This window comes from Acipenser ruthenus, chromosome 20 (assembly GCF_902713425.1).
Source record: "Acipenser ruthenus chromosome 20, fAciRut3.2 maternal haplotype, whole genome shotgun sequence".
Lineage (NCBI taxonomy): Eukaryota > Metazoa > Chordata > Actinopteri > Acipenseriformes > Acipenseridae > Acipenser > Acipenser ruthenus.
This window is the reverse complement of record NC_081208.1, coordinates 3,969,568-3,992,540: the sequence shown is the minus strand read 5'-3', so window position 1 is coordinate 3,992,540 and position 22,973 is coordinate 3,969,568. Positions and strand designations below refer to the sequence as shown.

Genomic DNA, 22,973 nt, shown 5'->3' with positions numbered 1-22,973 from the left:
CTTAATGAAAGGCACCATTACTGATCTGAAATAGCAACGCTATTGTGTTGCCATTGATGGTTATACTGTGGTCTGCTAAAGGTTAAGACTTCTTCTGAGTAATACACGATTGGTTTAGCTGTAGTTTACAGGAATGCTACAGAGCATTGGAATTCCTCATTATTGAGGTTCTTTGAAATCTGTTAATATCAGATTTTTTTTTCCACCCTAGACACTGACATGCAAATCTACCAGCACCGTTCTGGCTGTGCAACACTAATCCTAGCTGCTTTATAGAAGGGTATATAAAACTCATTAAAAAAAGGTATCGTCTTTCTCCTGGGCGTCTCGAGTGGTTTTTAAAAACCACAGTGGCGTGCCTGCAGTGTCAGCTGTCGTGCAAACGCAGCCACACACTTTGGATGACGTCAGAGACAACACCCCCCTCCCTCCCCCTGACGTCACGTGGAAATCTGTCGATTTGCTGATTCTGCGCACTGTAAGGATCTGTGAGAGAAGCCGGTCGAGGAGCTGGGAGAGCACGTTTAGTTTTTTATACTTAACAGAATTATTTTGTTTTAGATGAGAAATTTATAATGACTGCCTGAGGATGGCACAGCAAGACACATTGTTAAACCTCTTCGCTGGCGGGTAAGTATACTTACAATGTGTTATTATTCTTCACATGGAAATAGATGATACAGTAGTTTAATGTCTTTTAGCAGGAGACTGCCCTTCGATGCAGTGACCTTTTTTGGCGTCAGTTATTTTATTTTTGTTTAGGCCCGGGAAAATTGTTTAAGAATAATATGGCATCCATGCTGAGTAAGATTACAGGTTTAAAGATATTTGTTTTAATTTACCAATCTTTTAATTTGGTGTTCCTGTTTATGCATTGTCGGCGAGAAAATGTACTTTCATTTCATTTCATTTCATTTCATTTCATGGGATTATTGTGGTAACACATCACATATATATATATATATATATGTATATATATATATATATATATATATATATATATATATATATATATATAGATATAGATATATATATAGCTTTTGTATTATATATAATAGTTTATTTATATATATATATATATATATATATATATCTCCTTGTATCGAAGATCATAATTCGAACATATTTTTGATTGATATATCGTAATGCGATGCAGTTACTCATTTGTTAAACGTACAAAATGAAATAGTGATATGCATGTTTATTTATTAAAACCAAACATTACTTCAAATAATTTTAATCACGTTATGATAGCATCATTAGATGCAAGTACCGTAGTGTTATTAAATGTAACGTGCTAAATGTATTACTGTACATGCTCAATTTCGTGCTAGTGAGCCGACACGAAAGTACTTAAATACACATATTTAATACTACAAATTAAAATAAAAAAGCCGCAGTCTAGCAGCATACACATGTAGAATCGGTGTGGTGGCAGGCAGTTTCACGCGTATATTACAGGACTTGCAGTAATGTAGTTTATTTTGTGTTGCATAAGCAACATTCTAACGCAGGCAGGAAGGTGGCGTTGCTTCCGTGGACCGAGAAGTCGGTGCGGTTGTTGCATTGAAACCGATTGGCTATTGAGGACACACCTCTACATTCTGTCCCTAATGTCTTTAACAGAGAAAACAGTTGAAAATAGCCATTCTCTTTGTGTTGAAAGCATTTTTGTTTTTTCTAGACTGGGGGCTAATTTTCCCATTTAACGTTCGCCTTTTGTAGCAAAGTACACATGTATATAGTATGCATTCAATTAAATATGGTAGCTCTTGCTAAAAAGGACATCGTGTAACCCTCTTAGAAGGATGCTGTTTCCCCATATTCTGCCACTAGAGTATTAAAGGGGTGCAAACCAATGATTTAAAATCTGTTTTCCTCCCTCTCTTGAGGTTAATTCAGGATATGCATATATTTTCAAATACACTGACTCACTGGCAGAATCCTGGCGCACTGTCGCTTGCTACCAGATCAGAATCAGAGGGTACCAGGAAAAAGCGACAACTTGAAATATCTTCATATACCAAATTGAAGTTTTAAAATACATTATTGATAATTCCAGAGATGAGGAAATAGATTAGCACTAAAACTCAAGTCACAAGGGTCAAACAGCACATGGCTGTTCAGTTATTATATTATATGCTCTACCCCTCCCAAAAGTGAGGAACCAATGACACACATGTGCAGTGCTGTGCCTGATCTGACCTTTCTCAGGTTTCATTTGTCCAGACTCTGGATGTTCCACACTCTAGATACCCAGGGGGCGGTTCCAGCCAGTTCAGTCCTGTGTAGAGTGTGACCCATGAAGCTGGCAGATTCCACAACACTGTTCATTCAGTTTAACGTTCAGCTTCTCTGGCAAAAGACCGGTCATGCCAGTTTTGTAATTACAGGGTACCTGGGATTCTAGTTGCTCTACCATAAATGAAGGAGTATCTTATTCTTTGCACTAGCAGAGCAAACTGCTTTTTTTTTTTAGTTGTTGTTGTGGAGAAGTTGGTTGAAGTACGCCTATAGATCATCAATGTGTGTGCCTTTTTGCCTTCTAGGTGTTGGCATAATGGCAGCTGGAAATACCCATAAGAATATGTTTAGAAATGAATAGTGAGTGAGGATTGGTTGTCTTAATGTTTGTATAATGCTTAAACAATGCAACACTTAATAATATATGTCTAGCCCTTCTGTTTTTTGTTTTTTTTCATTTTATTTTTGGCATCCAGTCCAACTGGTATTTAGACCTCCTGATAAACGGTATGTTTACGCCGAATGTAAAGTATGGTATAATATTGTGTTTTAAAGGTAGAGGGAGTCTGCCAGGTTATTTCTCCTGAATTTATTAGATGCAACAAAGGCAAAACAAACAAAGTATGCATTTGGGTATTATTATTTTTATTTATTTCTTAGCAGATGCCCTTATCCAGGGCGACTTACAATCGTAAGCAAATACATTTCAAGTGTTACAATACAAGTAATACAATAAGAGCAAGAAATACATTACAGTATTGAAATTGAAGTCAAATTTGGTTAAGAAATTACTGTTGAAGTTTCTCTGTTGGCCCACACAGGTGTTTGGGTTTAGTAACGCGCTCGTTATCAGACTTGCTAGATCCCTCTTCTCAAGAATGAAGGTTAAATTCACATCTGCAATGACTAGGGGGGCTCGAGTGCATCTGATGTTCAGTAAAAAAAAAAAAAAAGAATCTGTGCAAAATGCTTTGTAAATGACTACAGTCTTCTTCCCACTATTATCTGGAGTAACTGCTGCCAAGAAGGTGTTTGTTTTTCATCTGAAAACACAGTAGTAGTTGCTGATAGCTTTCTGAGCAGAGGTGTGCAAATGCTGAACAGATATTAGGACTGGCGTTGCAGGAACACTGTTTCTGCAGTAACACGCGTGCAAGAATAGAAGAGACACCCACAGTAAAATTGTGAGACCCTGCACCTACAGCAAAGGGCACTTTAATCCTATGTGCGGTACCTCATTTGAGTGCATGCCCTGGAGTGTAGTGCTTAGTTACAGCTGCAGTACACTCTTCACCACATGCGTGCTGTGCTTTCTGTTACTGTAAAGTAACTGAGGTTCATTACACAAAATCTTTACTAAATAAACTTCTTCACATTTGGTGGTTATTTGAACAGTTATTTCTTCGTTTGAGCAAAACTGGTACCTTGTGTTTAGTGTTTGTTTTCAAAAGGTTCTGCTTGCTTTTCTTCTATATTGGTGTTCCCTGTCGGCTTTTTAATGTCCTTTGCATAAGGGACTGCTTGCTTGTAGTACAGTGGGTACCATGTCGGGTCTGAGCTGAGGATAATCTGTGAAGGCAGTGATCTGCATGACCTTGCATTACACAAAACACTGACCCTTTGTACGAACAAGCCTTGTGAGGCGCAATGCCCTATTCCTAGATTAATCACATTACAGGCTTGTGTGACTCTCCATTCCATTAGGCATCAGTGGAACTTAATAGGAGGAAACCTGCCAATTTGTGACACAATCGGTTTAACAAGCTGGTACAATTTTGGTTTAGGCTATTTATAGCCTCTAAGTTTTGGTCTTTTTCTGCTTTATCTGTAGGTGCGGGGGCACAGTGGGTGCTATGGTTACATGTCCCCTGGAAGTGATCAAGACAAGACTCCAATCCTCAGGACTGACGCTTCGCCAGGTGTATCTGTCCCAGGTACAGCTTGGCACCCTGAGTGGAACTAGCATGGTTCGACCAACGCGGGTAGCACCTGGCCTTTTCCAAGTACTGAGGTACGTGTACCATGCAAATTATTGCAATTCAGGTTTTATAAATGTTGTAGACTTTAAGCTGTTCAGTCTTCAGTCATAGTCAGCTCCAGTGAACCAGATATCTGCTCTTATTTTGAACTCCTGCTGGTTCACGGCATGCTGATGTGCCTTGCACATGCACAGACGCACGCATGCACGCACACGTTTGGTTAGAACTGGTGTTGCACAGCTGTTTTTGAAATCATCCCTCAATGTGATAAATAACTAACCTTTGAATTTGTAACAGCCTGGAGGAAAACTTATTTTGGGTGAACCGTCAGGGCGTGCTGCCAAGAAAGTTCTAAAGTTCTAACTGCTGGCTCAAGCCCTAAAGTGTGACTTGATTTTAAATTGCATGCATGTCACCTAATAAAGCCTTTTTAATAAGTTATGCATTAATATCCACTTGTTTTCTCTCTGCACTTCTTATGGGATGGGCTTGTAAAGCAATATTATAATACAAATCAACATATCTTAATCCTGTATTTGACTGACACTCAGTTGAACTACTAAGAGGAAGTAGTTTAAAAAAACAAACAAAATCTTAGTGGTAATTCAGTGCTAACCTGGGTCTGTGAAAGCAGTCGTATAATCTCTGAAAGTGTTTACATGTTAAAATGACAGACCTCCCTGCCATGCAGTACGTGCCATTTGTGGCGCTCCATGTACCCTAGACATGTGAGATTCCTTTGGCTGCAGTTCCATTTTATCATTTGCTACTTGGCAGGCTGGTCTGGCATATAACATCTAGATCATTTAACACCCTGTTCCATGATGGGGATCTATCTCTGTCTCTGTAGCGTCCTGGACAATTTTATTGACTTTTTTTATTTTTGTTTTGTAATTGGCTTTCAGATGTCAGCCAGTAGAGACTCATTGACATTGTCTTCTGCGCACACTGGGGTAGCCTTAGAAACCGAAACAGCTAAACGTGAATTGCAACCGGGCACTGGCTGTCTTCACTTAAGGGACTTGATTTGAATCCAGCCTGGACTGGACAAATCCACTTGCCCCTCTCACACTCTTCCCAGCAGTCTGAACAATGAGGATCCTGCTTAATCTGCTGTTGAGCATACAGACTTGGGTATCCAGCCAGTTTGAAACTCCGAGTACTGACAAAAATCCAGTTTCTCAGATTGCTGACGCCTCATTGTTAAGCCCCATCAAAAAGCTTGTGTGTTACAATACCTCACAGCATTAGAGGACTATATGAATCTAATCCTGTTAACACTGGACACTGCCGTTGTCTCTTAACATACCAGCGCTATATAAAATGTTAGGTTTTTATATGGTAGATATTGTAGGGATCTCACTTCTGCCAGTTCAATATGTTGAAATTAGAAGCATTGAGAAAACAATAATTCTGCATCTGCATCCTTTATTGCAACATGAAGCTCTCCATAAAGCCTGCCTGCTCTGGCTCACGTGGCTCTTGCATGATAAGATCATATAATAACTGGTTTTATGGGTGCTTGTGTTTGAGAGCTCTGGATGCCTGTATCTCCTAGAAACACACACCTTCACCAGCGTGCACTGCAGTTTCTGAAGGACTCGTTTTAATAGTCTTGTTTATACGTGTGTTTATGTGAGTGCACGCACACAGGCGATAGTAGTCATAAGCAGATGAGGTCAGATCTATTGTTTAGATCTTGGTACAAAACAATCTGAAGTCATTTTGTTTGTTGACAGTCCCTGATCTCACTGATGTCAGTCGGGTAATGAGCTGGCATTTGGTATTAAGGTTATGCAACGATATACGAAGGTGGGCACTTTGGATAGTAGACATTAAACTTCACTAAAGGAGAAAAGCTTACTGAATTAGTGAACATGAAGGGGTATTATAGCACTCCTATTGATTTGTCTACTTTAAAATATAACAAGCCTTTAATTGTTTCGATGAATGCTTGTCGGAAGCAGTTTAGATTAAACTCGCTATTGGACAAGAGCATGCAACAATCCATAAACTGCTTCTTTCAAGAAGTGAACTTTAACATTGGTGAATGTTGCCTCTTGCTCTGCATTAACTTTGTAGTGAGCGATTTGGTGATTAATTATTGAACCAGAATGCTCAGAACACATCATATCGCTGAAGGAGATGTTGTCTCATTAAAGTGGGCTAAAAGTCAGCATGTTTGAGAAGAGATAAAGATAACACAACAAAATTACACATTTTTGTATTGATGGTGCAAAGGTCAGGGCTATCATTGTGTAAACAGTCAATCATACTGTCCCTTTCTTGTTTTTATTCAGTGTTCTGCTATACTGATTTACCCAGGACACAATAAAGATCACTGGTTCTTGGGGATACCTAATGTAAATTACCTCTGCAGCATGCAGTCCATGCCCTGCCATTCTGTGGGTTTAGGCTTGTGGGGAATTCATGTCTTCCAATGCAACCCACATTGCAGTGTGTTATTTGTTCAGTACATGTACATGCTTGTGAACTTTCTTATCTTTGGTTCCGTGTATGGATGTTCCAATGTACATGACTGGCCAGCTTGTGAAAAAATATGCGTCATAAACCTCTATCCAGCGTCATCTGTTTGACTGGGCAAGTCGTACAAGAGCATTGCGCCAACAAGGGTGTTTGTCCTAACCATTGCTGTTCAAAGCAGAAAAAAACAGGTATTGATTTCCCAATTGGACCAAAAAAACATGGTGGTTCTGTATGGGAAATGCAAACAATAAACAAGTTGTTTCTGGCTCTGCCTTCGCTCTCTGTTACATCATCTCTGATATTTATGTATGGTGCCCATGCTATACGCTTGTTGATTCTTGAAGTGGTTACTGGCAGGAAGTCGGCTGGATTCTTTCCTTGTAGCACAGCAGTTGGTTGATAATCAAATGACAAAACAGTGTTGGGCTTACATTGCTGTTGCATGTTAACTTATGTGAAACAAAGTAGGGTAAAATGATTCACTTTAATTTTTTTTCCCTGTTTTGCAGGTCTATATTGGAAAAGGAGGGACCAAGATCGCTCTTCAGGGGTTTGGGTCCTAATCTAGTTGGAGTTGCACCTTCAAGGTAATTTTTCAAACCCATAGGGTATCGCAGCATGAAGGTACTTCTTTGATAATCACCTCTGTGCTTGGGCGTCACCCCGTTTTAAAATGACATTGTGAAGTTGCTTGGCCATTATCCCTGATCACAGACTAAATTCTGACGGAACACAAAGACAGCATCGGTTTTTAAGTAAGTCCACATTACATGAATGCCATATCTTATCTAAGCTCTAAAATATTTACACATATATTTTTCTGCTTCACCTTTGTTCTACATTCAATACAGAATTGTACAAGGATTAGATAGGTTCATGAACTTGGTCCCTTTATCAAGGTTTTCTGCTGCACTATCGACTCTGTGAGAAGGCTGCTTTGTTCTTCAGTGCTCGGTTTTTTGTTTTCTCCATCAATTCTGCAAAGTCCACAGAGTTGAGCAGGTTCATTCGTTTTACTCCCTGGGATCATGCCACACTAGTTACACATAATATTTTAACCACTGACAAAGTCTATCGCAGCATAACTAATCCAGGGGTTAAAAGCAGATTTGCTTTCAACAGACTGCTGTCTTAATGCCTCTTCTAGTTTTGACACAGTATGAATAATGCATGCAGTATGTTACTCTGTGTCTTTGTAACAACTATTTGTAGAATGAAATGAGGTTGCAGCATCATGATTCACGCTCTCTACGTTGGTGTACTGTAAAGTAGTCTTTTACTGTATGAGGTATTGACTCTACAGGGTAGCCTGGATTCACTGAAATGCTCTTTCTTTAAATAATGAATGGCTCTGCTGTAAAAGGTTGAGTTAACCAAGTGGCAAGAGCTGCAGTTGGTCTTTTGTTATTCCTGTGATTGAGGTGTGATGCTGCTATGCAATAGCAAATGGGAAACTTTCACCACTGCAGTAAAAAAGAAAGAAAAGCCAGTTGCTTATTCAGTTGTTTGAGCTGAGCCAGGACAGGCCATTCTGGAAATGTGGTCAGATCGTTTAACAGCTTCATGGGTTTTTTTTTTTTTTTTTAACTGCCTAGGTAGACAATGGTGTTTGTTGCCAGGCTGTTCAATATTGGCTTGCAAAAAGAAACTTTCTTTCTTCCCCTCATCTCAAGTCATTCCATCACAGAGTTTTGGAGTTGTAATCGCATCAGTTCATGGAACAGTTTGTAGCCTATTTTGCAGCCTAGGTGAAATGTCCCTTCTCTTGCCTTTCGCAGGGCGATCTACTTTGCTGCCTACTCAAAATCGAAAGAGGAATTCAACGCTATCTTTGTGCCGAACAGCAACATGGTTCACATGTGCTCAGCTGGGTTTGCAGGTAGGGATCTCGCTGTGCTCTTTCAAAGAAGTGATCAAGTGTTTGTGGAGAATTAAAACGCAAGCTCACCCCGTCATCTCATTTATCAAGCTTTATACACATTCAACATTATCTATTCTTGGCCAAGACATTCAACAGAATTTAATTATTTCTAGAAGACTAATCCCTCTTCTTTTATATTTTGTTTTTTTGATAGTTTTAATTAAGATAATCTTCTGTTTTTCAGCCTTTGTTACAAATTCACTTATGAACCCAATATGGATGGTGAAAACCAGAATGCAGCTAGAAAGAAGGTACGGTATGCAGTGTCTAGTTATAAAGAAACACACACCTAAATAAAAGTATTTCATATGCACTGCAAGTGCCAATAAGTGTGGTCGCACATACTAGAGTTGCGGACGTTGAAATAATGTTTTTGATTCAATACGTAACATCAAGGTTCTGACCCAGTCAGTGTCTAGTTCTGAGTCTAATCCAGCAGTGCTAGATCAGGAATTGAGCAACGGAAACAGATCTGAACAGAAGTGTCAAGTTGTGTACCCCCAGGCTTATACAAAACAGCTTGAACATGCTGAACCCAAATCCACTAGAAGCTGTAATAAAACCAAATATTCATACACATCAGTCATGAGGAAGACCGATCTTACCTTCTGTATTTAATAAGACACTCTGACAGTACCGTTTTCCATCTCCCTCCTTGTAGACTATTTATTTAATGTGTGTGATCATATGAATCACCAGACCTGTCCTATTAATACCACTTGTTGACATTCATAGTTTCGATGTATAGCCTAGTTGTATATGGGATCAGAGCAGGCCTCTGTATTCAGTTCACAAGCTAGTAGGGAGCTGAGAGATTGCTTGTCAAAGCATAACATTTCTGGCCTGAGGTTAAGCTTGAAATAAACATGTTGACCTCCCCGTGCCCTCCAGATGGTATTGAGATCTGAATACTTAAACTCAGTCCTTAAGTACATAATTATTCCTGTCAAAGACATACAACATAAAATAACCAAACCCCATGTTTGTATTTATTTAACAAAAGGTAAAGAACTGCTGAAAAAAAGGCACGACTGCAAAAGTTAGAATATGGAGCAATCAACTTGCAATTCACAGACCACAAATAAAAAAACCCATGCAGTAGACAAGTTCACCAGCAATAGTGAAGTACGATAACCAGATAGACCAACTGGCCTTGGGTGACATTGTAGTGACACCGCTCACAGCAGACTAACTGGCTTTGCTCTCTCCTTTCGCTAGGGTGCGGGGTGTGAAGCAGATGAACGCACTCCAGTGTGCAAAGTATGTGTACCAATCTGAAGGAATCCGTGGATTTTACAGAGGGCTTACCGCTTCATATGCTGGGATTTCAGAGACAATTATCTGTTTTGTTATTTATGAGTCCCTAAAGAAGAATCTGGGAGATCTAAGGTTATCCTCGCCAACCAGAAAATCAAACGAGAAGGGAGCGTCAGATTTCCTAGGGCTGATGATTGCTGCTGCCTTTTCCAAAGGCTGTGCCTCCTGTATAGCATACCCACATGGTAGGTATTGGGCATTCATACATTCATAGAGGCTTGCTCACATACAGTGTGGCTGGCTCACATAAAGCGTCCCAAGTTGTAATGGTTTCCAAAATACTTAATACGTTTCTCCGAATAGATACAGCGGTTTCCAAAATACTAAATGCTGTAGTCATTTGTTGAACGGCTGGTTAACGTGCATGGCTAAACTATGGAAGAAAGTAGTAAACAGATACCAAGAAATTTAGTATCGTTGTTAAATTTAAACATGATTGTGGGACAAGAGCTGAAAAAAAAAAAAGACTTGTTACTAAAGCATTGAAAAGAGCAACAGCACCACCATGTGACACTTGTTAATACTGCACGTAAAGGACATTGTTAAATGTGTCCCCACCCCTCCATGATCAAAGTCCAATGTAATGTGTGTGTAATGTGTGCAAGTTTACTAAATCAATGTATTTTTCCCCCCCCCCCAGAGGTGATCCGGACAAGGCTACGTGAAGAGGGCAGCAAATACAAGTACTTCTTTCAAACAGCACGGCTAGTAGCCATCGAGGAGGGCTACCCAGCCTTCTACAGAGGACTAATAGCACAGCTCATTCGACAGATCCCAAACACTGCCATCGTGCTGTCCACGTACGAACTCATAGTGTACCTGCTAGGGAACCACTCCACAAATTAATCAAGCATGGGACGTTTCAGACATGCTTCCTTGGTTCACTGCTGCTTTTTCCCCGACACAAAGGAGGAGCAGTTTTGGAAGATCTTGTGTTTTTTTTTATATATTATAAAAGCACTTTTCAAAAGGTCATTTGAGTATGTGTTTCCGACGGTTTTTCCATCAACAGTTTTTGACAAGTAGATCACACATTTTAATCCTGATATATGTAAAATCATGACATGGAAACTACTAACCCATCTAGAAGATGTAATGCAAACACAAAGTGGTCCGAAGACCTGCTATTTACGTTGTTTGTGTAATGTTCTAATTCTTTAGTTAGAAGCATGTTAAACTTGATATCCGCTAACACATTTATAAAAAGGCATTGTCAGTGGCAAACCTGCTCAAGTATTCAGGTCCATAGATATATAGATACACGTTGAAGTACATACACTGTGTCATGCTGTCATCATCCTCTACAGCAGTGTTGGGGGGACTTGGAAGTCTGCTTTTATGTTTGTCCTGATTCTTCTGCAAGAGCACAGATGAAGAGAGAACTTTTATTTAAATTATTATTCTTAATGCTACTCCTTGCTCGGCCCTCCTTCACAGGTTGTTTTCGTAACTTGGTTTAAATTATTTATTTTTTTGTTATAGGAAGCTTCATTTGTTTTTGTTTTTAAAACAGATAAGGGCCTAATGCATATTGAAAACAAACTGGTTAATTAAAGATACATTAATCAATGTTGTACTTGTGGTGGTTGTGATTTTCTTGTATTTTATTTATTTTCATCTGCACAGATACGAATATAGTTATGAACGTAGCGTGATATAAACTATTGGCTATTGTATTACAGTTTTGATGATATTTTACATTCAAAAATACAAATTCCATTCAGATTTTTACTGGCTAGGATGTATTTTACTCTACTCGTCATAAAACTGTTTGAATTTAGGATCAAGCATGCAGAATGTGAAATTTGTTTTCTCCAGCATAACTTATGCAGCCATAATAATAGTGAAGTGTAAAGAAATGATACATCCAGTACTGCTATGCCAGCAATGGTCACAGGTCACACAAACTGTGGGGGATTATCACACTAAAGTTTAAAATAGCTACATATAGTACATGCATATTGCATTTTTTTTTTTACTCTGCCAATGGGGATTTCAAAAGTTTTCAGCAAGAAAGAACTATTCAGAATAAGTTTAGCATCATCTTCCTGCATTGAAGTTGTGTCTCACTAGTTTTACACTTACAATTGTACGATGAATTAAACATTCATGTGTTCATGTCTCTATTTTAAACACGTTTATATGTTAATTTATTTAATGAACTGTAATTTGCATTGTTGTCGTACTTCAATATTTGATTTAGAAGAATGTACTTTTCAGCAGAAATATTTTCAGAGGGTTTTATTGAGTAAAATAGTTAACAAATCAGTAATTCCATTGGAAAGCATGTCCCCATTTTTTTAATTTTTTTTAATATATGCAGCCAAAAAAATACTTCTAAATAAATGTATCCCCATATAGACTAGAATGTCGTTTTTATCCCTCCCCATATAAATATGTGGCTGTACAATTTATATTAGAAGTAATACAATCATAAACCAAATACAGTATCTAATATTGTATCTGTCTTATACATATTTAATTAAATCAAAACAAGTCAGATGCGGGAAGCGGAGCTAAAGAGGGAAACAAAGACGGGTCTGTCGCGAATTGTGCTTTTGTCTCTGAAACGCTAGGATTTGACAGGTGTTCACTGCACATAATGCAGTGATTCACAAATATTTGAAAGCAGTCTCCTCCTCTTTTGAAATTAACAAGAACTATGCTGTTGAGCCGCGCCGAGAACGTTGGGGGCGGACGCGGCGCTGTCGCGATTGTGATTGGCCGATTGCCCTAGACAGTGAGGCGGGGCTCCGAATTGTTACCTTGAGGTCATACTGGAACGCCGCGCGCCGTTTCAGGGATACAAACAAAACAGTGTACGTTTTTACACCACGCTGCGTTATAATATCGTCCATGGAAGGTTTAAACCAAGTATTATCAGAGTATCCGCAACTCGGCATTGCTGGGGGAGTTGGAGCCACGATATGCGCTGCTGGAGCACTCATTTACAAAATTGCAACGAGGTAGGTGCGCTAACAGTAGGCCTTGTGCATTAAAAGTGCACATTTATACAAAACTCTGCTCAGTTTGGTCAAATGTAGGTGTTGGGAAGAATGCGTTCTCGTGTTCTATGTAGTTTGTCGGGTTTTATCGGTATAAAAGGCGGGTTTTGATGCTGTTTTGCAGTGTTTTGTATCGTATGTGATGTGGTCAGCTGTTCGGCCCCACGCTGTACTGCTCAGGCACCGCCTTCTGTGTCTTTCTAACTGTATGCACAGTGCCGCTCTTACTCCATATTGCTTGCAAACACAGTCCCGCGAGGTGCAGCTCGTTTGTGTGTTTGCTTTATGCATCTGTATCACTTTAGTTTCTTTTCGTGAAAAGTTTCTTAAATGTGCTGTGCAGAATAAGACGGATTTCCAAGGCGCTCACACAGCAGCCAGAGGTGCGAGTAGTCGCGTTCCCAGTTCAGTGAGGGAGTGAACGGGGGTCATTTGTCACCGTCCTTGAAGAAAGCAGTTTGTTTGTTGCCCAAAGTTTCAGCGGTAGGGAAACACGATTCTTTAAACCTAGATATAGAATGCATATCTGTATGTTTATTTACAACCGTGCAAAATACAGTAGTAATTATTATAAAATATGACAATACAATTTACGTTATAAAAACGTACTTCCATTATAATAACCTTGTATTGTGACCATTAAGACAACTGAATAAACCTGGACATTTAGTTAAATAAATGTTTGTACGTGTCATCTTTAAGATTGCGTTATTGGTATTCCATGAAGTGTGTTATCAAAAGGCTCATCGAAGTGGAGAAATGCAGCTGCACTCAAAATAAACATGTTAATGCCTCTGCGTTTCACAGTAAGTAACCTGACTTCGCTTAAACTTTGTTCAACAGTATTAACATTGATTTACACACAGGTGAGGAATAAAAGACAATGACGTTTTTAAAAACTCAGATTAACATGACCGCTGGAACAGCTGACCTAACAGGTGTTCATATGGCACACAGCCTTGTTACCCCCTTGAAGAGAACGCCTGTGTCAAAATTAACCCTGGTGCAAACAGGCTTTTTCTTGCTTCTTCAGTAGACACTGGTGTGTGCAAATGGCATGGACAATCTTTCAAGAAGACATCTGTTTGGCACAGTAGGAAGTTTTTTAAACTCCTCTGCTGTGGTCAACACCTGTTCAGTAATGATGGTGAGCCTCATAATAAAAATGAATGGACAGATTCTTGATTCTTGGGTATTCAAGTCGTTCTTCCTATACATTGGCTGTTCATGTTGTCAAGACTTCATTTTCTGTTTCTGTTAATCAAGTGCCAAGTTTAACAACTGGCTTTAAACTTGAAGAAAAAAAATGTAACTGCTGGTAGATTTCTTGGCATGATGTCATTAACACAAACGGTTTTAGTGAGCTTGTCACAGTGTGTATAGTTAAGCTTTACAAAAGTGTTTTTTTTTTTTTTTCTGGTAAAAACAAAAGGCTTATGGTGCAGTTTGGAAAAGCATTCAATGTTTTTAATAAAAAAAAATCCAAAAATAACAGTAGTAGTAGTTTTATTGAGACGGCAGAGATTAAACACTAATAATCCATCCCTTTAATTGTAATTTTTCTGCCCCTCTTTTGCAGGAAGAAGCCCACTCACGTCGAGGTTAATTGCTGGTTCTGTGACCAGGATACGGTGGTGCCGTACGGAAACAGAAACTGCTGGGACTGTCCCAACTGTGACCAGTACAACGGCTTTCAAGAGGTAATCTACAGGAAGAATGTTACTGCATGCGGTTCCTACTCCACGTGGTATGACTTCAAAACCCCTGGAGGAAGCGCTTGCATGCTGGTGATGTTTCTGTCCAGCATGCCCTGGACATTTTTTAATCAAGTAAAACTAAACTGCAACTCACAGCAACATTTAAACAACATTCCAGGAAAGTGCTGCTCTGCAGGAATATAAAAATGAAATGACTTCATGTGGAATGTGTTGTCTAAATCTCCGCTAGGTTGAAACAGTGTATTAAACAGATTCCGAGCCCGCAGTCATTGGTCCATGCACAGAGACATCCAGTTCTGTGTTTATTTGTTGCTGTCCTCAATCCCCCATCAATATTAAATTGTACCAACACCAGTCACCTGCTGTTTGTCACTCTGATTTATATAAGACGGTATGCAGGTTACCTGTAGCCAGTAAATTAGCAGTGAAGAGGCACAGGTGTGGGTGTCCCTGGCAGTTTTGTCATCGTTCTCTTGCTTTTCTCCTTCAGAATGGGCACTACAACAAGCCAATCCCTGCTCAGCACTTGGAGCATCTGAACCACGGGGTGTCTGCCGGACTCGCTGTGCCAGAGACGCCCAAAGTTCTGCAGTGGGTTAATTGCCAGATGCTGCTGTGCAAGAAATGCAATAATAACCAGACACTGAAGATTAAACAGCTGGCTTCATTTGTACCTAGGGAAGAGGTAAGCGAAAATTAGGCAGAACAGAATAGTTTTAATTGCATTCCCTGGTTTTAAATAGGATATGGCCATCATTTTTAATTAAAAAAAAACCTAAAGAGAAAGTTGATTTTCTTACTGTTTGAAATCTTCTGGTTCTCCAGTAGGGGGTGCTTGTGTTGTCTTTTTTTCTTGCATATAGCTGCCGCCTTTCTCTCGCTTCATGTAATGTCTGTTTTGTTCCAACTTCTGATAACACCGTATGTGAGGTGCTTTTTATCTGTTAACATCTTTGTTTTTTATCTCGTACTGGTACCCTCCACTGACTGCTTTCCATTACACGCCCCACCTTCACTTGCATGTCAGCTTGTTTTGCAGCTTGGAGCTACAGCATCCTGTTTTAACCCCTGTACAGATGAATGACCCCCTTCTCTAATCTTGCATGCACATGGGTACTGGACATCACTTGTTAAGGTGTTGCATATCCGTGAGCATATTGATTCACAAATATTTGCAAAGGAAGAAAAAAAAAATATATATTTGCTGCATGCCATGTACTTGCAGGCCCTGACAAGAGCTACGATTAAGATTACATCTTGCCTGTCTGCAGGGACAGCAGATTTCATCTTTTTTTATTTCTCTCAGAATAGCATAGCTGGCATCTTGAGGTTGCTCTACAAAGGGCGCACCCTGGTCCTATATGTTTAACTTGTTTTGTGTCTGATTGCAGTCAATTTTAAACCTGTTTCGTGCACGTCATTACAAAAAAAAATTAAAGTTTGCATCATTTCTGTTTGTGGAATATGCATGTCCCTTGTACCTTAAAGGTCTAAAAAAACATTAAGCTTACAAGGGCAGTGCTTTTTCAAGGGCCTGTCTAACACATGGCAGCCCTAGCCCTTGACCCTGGCACCACACTGCCTGGGGCCCGAGTCAGAGACCATGATGAAGCTGGCAGAGGAAGGTGTGGAAGTGTTGACAGAGGAGTGATTCTCACATTGCAAGTGTTGGCAGCTGAAACCCTCTGACATTTATCACCGCTGAAGCTCGCTCATTGTATTTTGACAAGTGTTAATTTTGATGTATTATTTTGAACAATTAGTGCTCCGGAGACGCATTCAGGAACTCTTTTTGAAGTGTTAGTCCTACTTGTCTGTACACTGTTAACGCAGGGGTCAGAGGCAGGTTGCCAGTACTGATTGACTGGTGGGGGTGGCGTCTTGCCTTTCAGGGTGGTGGGACGAATCGTTTTGGATTCCGAAGCGGTTTTTCCAGTACTTTGAGATTTGCTTCTACAGGTTCAGTCAGCGTAGATAAGGATCGCAGTGCTGTCTACCGTAGAGAGCACGGTCATGGTCGACAGGATTTCATCTTGTGCCTTTCAGCTACAGTTGCAAATGTGTGTTGAGTTTGCTGCTTCCCTTTGCACGTCTCTTGTGAACATTTTCTTTGTTGTCCATGGCAGTTCCAAAGCATTTACGGTTATTCATCCAGATGTTTTTTATTCCCAGTTCACGCTACGTTAGGGTACATCCATTTAACTATTTCTTAAAAGTACACAGAGAGTTTGTGAAAGGGTGAATTGCTAAATGATTTGTTTAGTTATTTATTTGTTTGTTAGGGGTGAGATTGAACAAGAAGAGAAATAGATACAGCTTAAAACATTTTATTTACGTCCGTTTTGAAATACATTTAGAATTTACAGGAGAGAGTTACAAAGAAGTATGGGGGTGAAACAGACGAAGTAAAGGAACATAAAAACGTATATTCAATCTTTCAAGTGTTTATCCTTTGCGTCTGTACAATACAGGCAAGTAGATGGATGTTTCATAGTTGTCAGATGACTTCTTGGATACATACAGTCTGTTGCTGTCTCTGATCACACCCGTTCCCAGTCATGCACAATGTGAACCATTTAGTCTCCTAACTGCCTGCTCTGGATACAGCATTGCTTTGAGCCAGCTAGGACCTGCAGTGCCTGTATGGGTAAGAGCAGGGCGCTGCATCTCATCTGTCCACTTTGCATCAATGCTGCTTTGTTCTTGGTGTATCCGCTAGATCTCAGCTACTTTTTATAAAGCTCCTGACGTGCATTAACAAATGGAGGATGGATTCCAATTATGGCAACAGTGGTGTCAATATACCTAATGTTTATTAAAAAAAAACACTGTAGTGTAGTTTTTACTGGCCAGTATGTACAGATAGATAGATCAGAGAATTTTTTTTTTCCCCCCAGGAGAAATACGATGAAGAGATTGAGGTTTACAAACATCACCTGGAGCAGACCTACAAGCTGTGCCGTCCTTGCCAGACGGCTGTGGAGTATTACATCAAGCATCAGAACCGGCAGCTCCGAGCCGTGCTCTTCAATCACCAGCTAAGACGCAGCAGGGAGGCGGACAAGGCATACGTGCAGGTGAGCAGCGCAGGTCTGCTGTTCTCACACACCATACCAGAGCCATTAACCCTTACACTCCCTGCTGTATTGGACAGCGCTTTCAATTCCATTTGTTCTGCGCATGTGTGCGACTCAGGTGAACTCCCAGATTTCCATCTGGTGTGGAGGCACACAGTCGCCAGTGCAGACCAGGTTTTTTCAATTCCAATTCCGATTTCAAATCATTTCCCAGTTCCCTTTTAAGCAATTCCAGCACGTTGTTGATCAAAATTGCAATTGGCAATATTCTGTTGAAATGAGCTGCTCATGGTGGCATCAAATTGCTTAAATTGAAGTCGCTCTTAATTGACTAAATTGGCTTCAAAGGAAAGCAGTTGAACAATCGCAACAATTATGTCTTTAAAATATCAATTCCAATTCCTCTGAAGAAATTTAATTGGGAATTGATTTAATAAAGGAGTTTGAATTGATCCTAGCCCTGGTTTAGACCAAGGGTGCTCTTGCTACCGTATTAAGCCTAGTGTGAAAATGATATTGTATTAGAGGGGGTGCTGCTGTTTTTGTTTGAGCATATCATTGTATTCTGTGTATCCCAGGATTCATATTTCATGCAGTGTTGTGGACAAAACTATGTGCATATGGGAAGGGATGATTTATATCACTCTCTGTATATTTCTACTCAACACTGAATCTGCCAGTCAGAGATATTGGGAAACCCCGTATTTTGCTATTGTCAATAATTGATGTTGATTCTGTAATTAATCTTTTTAAAAGCTTCCTTTTAATTTATTTACATCTTGAGGGACGGTTCTTTCTCAATGCATTCTTTTAGCCTGTTGCATAACTCTGTAAATGATGTGATGAGTAATTCTTATCTGAAGGATCTTTGTGAGGATAAAGATATTAATCTTCATTTAGCACAGTTTTTTTACACTTAAGAGTAGCCTCCCTTTCATTAGGCAACAATTACTGCCAATGATCCTGACGTGCATGAAATGCCCTAGGTAGACTTTCCTACCTTACCTCTCTGTAATCTTTATGAAATTAATGGGTATACCTGTTGATACAATGCATGTTAAGAGCTTTAAGAATTAAAGTGCTTGAGTGTTTTTCTGCATGAAACCTTTGGGTGTGTAATTGTTTTCAAAAACAGTTAAGTGATTAAAGTATATCCAGAATCTGTGTTTTTATAGTGTGACTTGTGGTCGTAACTTGTGACTGGAGTGCTAAGTTTGCATTGCATACCTTTTGGGATAAAACAACACTTGTGGTCCAATAGTATTTTTGCAGTGTTAATTATTGTAGACATAATAGTTTTATTGTTTTTAAAACTGGAACCAAAGGCCGATTTGTTCTGAATTAAGGAAATGAAAGCCCTGCACTGGAATGAACCTGTGCATCTTGCCTTGTCCAAAAAAAAAAAAAAAAAACTAACTTAGCTTGAAACTGAGAAATAACTCTCGTTTTTGATTTCCTGAACAAAACTTGTATTGGCTTGCCCACTTTTCTTTTTGATCTACTTGTTTTCATTTTTATTTATTTTTTGGATTCTTATCTTGCTTTTCTGTTTTTTGTTTTCCAGAATTCTTACACCCCCAACTTTTCAACTCCTGCCCGGGTGATATTTTTACGCATCTTGGCTTTCCTTAGTTGCGTTTTCTTGGTGGTCTTGGCAGTATACGGTTCTGAAGACCCCTTTACCCCGGCCAGCTCCCTGCATTCTCCTCCCGCCCAGCCAATGCTGAATCACTCCAACGCGTCGGGGTCCTCGGATGGGAATGCCGCCGGTGGTCAGGGGGCTCCGGTCTGGCAGGAGCTGTTCAGTCTGGTTCCCCAAGAGGCTGTGGAGAACCTGAAAGTGGCATGGGACTATGGGAAGAGCCATCAGATGGCTGTGGTCTCTCTGGGCTTGTTCACGTGCTTAATGGCTGTTTTTCTGGCCGGACGCATCAGGTGACTAACCCTTTAAACTCGCACCAATCAAACACAATTAGAATATTACATCTAAATAGACGGAGTGGAGATAAGTGTTTACATTCGGACATCCCCCCCTCCCATTCTTGAAAGCTGTGTGCATCTATAAAACAAATAGGTAAAAGTACTAATCTGATTTAATGATTCAGCCCTAGGGCTGGGCTCTTGCTTCAAAGACTAGAAACAGTAGAGTCGGGAGGATTGGCAACAGTTCTGATAGTATGTGTGGAAAGAATATCATTATACAACTGAACAGAATTAAAGATAATACATCATTTGTCCTTCGGGAACTTAGTTCTGCCGGTTTCCTAAACCGAACACGAAAAAAAAACATAGAATGCATTTTTCTTCACGCTCATCCTGTGTGCTTCATCCTAAACCCTTAGTGTGCCATTTTGTAAGGATTTTGGCTTCTTTAATTCTTATACTACTTTAATTCTTATTATAGTGAGATCAATTCTTGACACAATTTACCTGAAGTGTTTTATGGGAACTATTTTCTAAATCCTGCAGCTTTTTATAATACAAGAAAAATTACTTGCTTGGCACAAATGCTTTAAAGAGCATTTATTACTGCTTTTCTGATACAAAACATGTGTGTGTTTGTCTACAATAAAGGATGTTAATATGCATTGAAAAGACTCACAGATGGCATTAATACAATGTAATGTGCATGCATGTGAATACATCTAGCAAGCAATGTGTTAATAGGCTCCCTATTTCTTTCTGAATCTGCAGGCTCAGGCGTATTGATGCTGTGGCTTCTGTGCTGTGGCTCGCTGTGCTGGGTTTGCACCTGGTGGAGAACTACCTGAAGACGGACGTCCCCAGCTGGCTGGACGCCGCGAAATTCAGCACCACCTCTCTGTGTTGCCTGGTAGGGTTCACTGCTGCCGTGGCAACCCGGAAATCCTCAGGCCAGCGAAGATACCGTGCACGAAGGTCAGAATCTGAAAAGTGACACTGCAAAATAAAAAGGCTTAAGAACTCTCTGTGTGAATGGTGTGGCGGTCGCTTGTGTTCCGCAGTGGAGTGATGTTTCCTGTCCCTCGCTCTTCTGTTGCTCTGCCTTCTTTCTAGTATTCTAAACCATTATCGCCGTTCATCCTGGGTTCAGAACCAGTGCCCCCTAGTGTGTGGGCGGCAGGGTGAGTCCATGATTTCTGAGCCTATTTGAATGCTGAAAAATGAATGAAAAAAGAAAGTAATGCTAAACTTTTCACATATTTAGGATGGGATAGGGTTCAATTTGAAAGTTTATTGGCTCTAAAAAGCTAAGAAAAAAACCCAAACAGACCTTTGCAGAATTGTTTTTAAATGTACCTTCTCGGCATTCAAAAGGTAAAATTGTATTCTTTAAACTGTTTGTACTGCCTTTTTGTTATATTATTAATAATATTGTTATTTTATTTTGCACAATGTTAGAATGAAAGACGAGTGAATGGAACTCTTCTCTATTCAACCAAGTAATAAAGGTACATTAAAAATATAATTTTGCTAAACCGTCCAATAAGCCAGTGCGAATGAAAACATACAGAAGAAAGCAACAGTTAATTATGCTAGTACTTTAAAATTAGTACATCATCTGTTATTGTTTGTAGGAATAATGTGTTTTATAGATAAAGCCTAGCTACGTGTTTTGTAATAGGAAAAACATTAAGATAAACAGGTCAATAGGCGTTGATTTTGTGTGTGCTGTGGAAATGTGTTTTTATTTCAGTGTGTTTGTTACACAAACATTGGATTCAGGCGATATCAGTTTTTGTTATTCTAGCAGTGCTCTGTCACTTGTAAACCTCCTTCCACCTTCATTTAATCCACGGACGTTTGGGAATTTGCAGGCTGGATAAAGAGCAGGCAGGTATAGAATTGTACCTTTCCACCTGTAGCCTTCATTAGACTGGTCACCTGATTCTCAAAGGAATCTTGGCTGGATGTTACATGCTACCTTATTCGATTGTCTTGCCAAGTTAAATATCCCAATTGGCACAGCATGTTTCTGTCAGTAGGTGGTGTTGTGGATAAGTGACATGGCTAAGCACTGGGATCTGTTGGAGTAGCTGTTACAACACAGGATATGTAGGAGGCTGTGTGGTCCAGTGGTTAAAGAAAAGGGCTTGTAACCAGGAGGTCCGCGGTTCAAATCCCACCTCAGCCACTGACTCATTGTGTGGCCCTGAGCAAGTCACTTAACCTTGTGCTCTGTCTTTCGGGTGAGACGTAGTTGTAAGTGACTCACTCTGCAGCTGATGCACAGTTCACACACCCTAGTCTCTGTAAGTCGCCTTGGATAAAGGCGTCTGATAAATAAATAAATAAATATATATGGTTCACAAGCTCAGTGGAATGTAGAATAGAATGTGTTTCTGTTCAAGCCCAGCATGACACTAACAAAATCCACTTTGAGATTTTCGGGAGATAGGGAATGAAAGGGTTACCTGACAGAAACCTGCTTTGATGTCAGATATGATTTAAAGATCGCACATATCATGGCATTGTATTCTGTGTGCTGCCATTTATTCCATTGAAATTTTTTTTTTACACTTTAAAGTGGGTTAACCGGTACAGAGTGTGCAAGTAAAAGAAACCAGCATTGGTGACAAAGATCAAGAAACATACCAGAATTGTCTTACCAGGACAGGTAGCAATGAGGTGTGCTGTGGTCTGCTTCACAGGGAAAGAGAGGTTCCCTCCCCCTTTATTTGCATGACTCGCTAGATCTCAGGCAGACGATAGGGGCTCCAGTTCCCTGGCGCCTCTCTGAATCGGGCTTGGTGGGTTGCTTCAGCACAGTGTCACGGAGGTTGGAATTATCTGAATTTTCCTCCGTGTCTTATCAATTTCAGTATTGTATTTTGCTACTGTAGTGTGCAGCCTGAGAGACTGTCAGGTGCAGGTAAGGACGCTGACGATAGAATCCCTACCACAGTAAAAGCAGAAACGCCACTGCTGCCGTATCGTGAACATCTCCAAATCCTCCCACCTGATGCCAAGTAAAGTTCACACTGTATTTTTAGTCCTTTTGCACAAACATTTTAAAGCATTAAAAAAAAAAAAACACATCCCTATTGTTTTATATTTTAATTATATAAGGTAGTTTTAAAAATAAGTAAAATATACACTAGCTTAAATCAACCCCCTTTTAGTCCTGTTTTGAAAGCATACCAGATTGTGCATCCTGTAAAGAAGATCCATATTCATAGAAGACCTAACCCTGAATACACACGTGTGGAAACCATTGTATGAGAATATGGGGCAGCTTTTCTATT

At 39.8% G+C, this 22,973-nt stretch overlaps 2 protein-coding genes across 2 annotated transcripts in view; both read left to right on the top strand.

Moving 5' to 3' along the window:
- The first annotated feature begins 456 nt into the window (after nucleotides 1-456).
- LOC131698831 (solute carrier family 25 member 33-like) lies at nucleotides 457-11,522 on the top strand. The gene is made up of 7 exons (XM_058993203.1): nucleotides 457-630; nucleotides 4,076-4,255; nucleotides 7,220-7,297; nucleotides 8,489-8,589; nucleotides 8,816-8,882; nucleotides 9,850-10,133; nucleotides 10,589-11,522. The coding sequence occupies exons 1-7, from the start codon at nucleotides 590-592 to the stop codon at nucleotides 10,792-10,794; spliced, it is 957 nt and encodes a 318-aa protein (XP_058849186.1). The 5' UTR covers nucleotides 457-589; the 3' UTR covers nucleotides 10,795-11,522.
- Nucleotides 11,523-12,614: 1,092 nt separating this feature from the next.
- The window catches only part of LOC117425558 (transmembrane protein 201-like), a 41,119-nt gene continuing 30,760 nt past the window's right edge, over nucleotides 12,615-22,973 (top strand). The window contains exons 1-6 of the mRNA XM_034042553.3: nucleotides 12,615-12,914; nucleotides 14,533-14,653; nucleotides 15,162-15,356; nucleotides 17,569-17,748; nucleotides 19,313-19,683; nucleotides 20,443-20,646. Coding sequence (XP_033898444.1) covers nucleotides 12,805-12,914; nucleotides 14,533-14,653; nucleotides 15,162-15,356; nucleotides 17,569-17,748; nucleotides 19,313-19,683; nucleotides 20,443-20,646 — 1,181 coding nt within the window. The 5' untranslated portion in view covers nucleotides 12,615-12,804. The remainder of the gene's footprint in view (nucleotides 12,915-14,532; nucleotides 14,654-15,161; nucleotides 15,357-17,568; nucleotides 17,749-19,312; nucleotides 19,684-20,442; nucleotides 20,647-22,973) is intronic.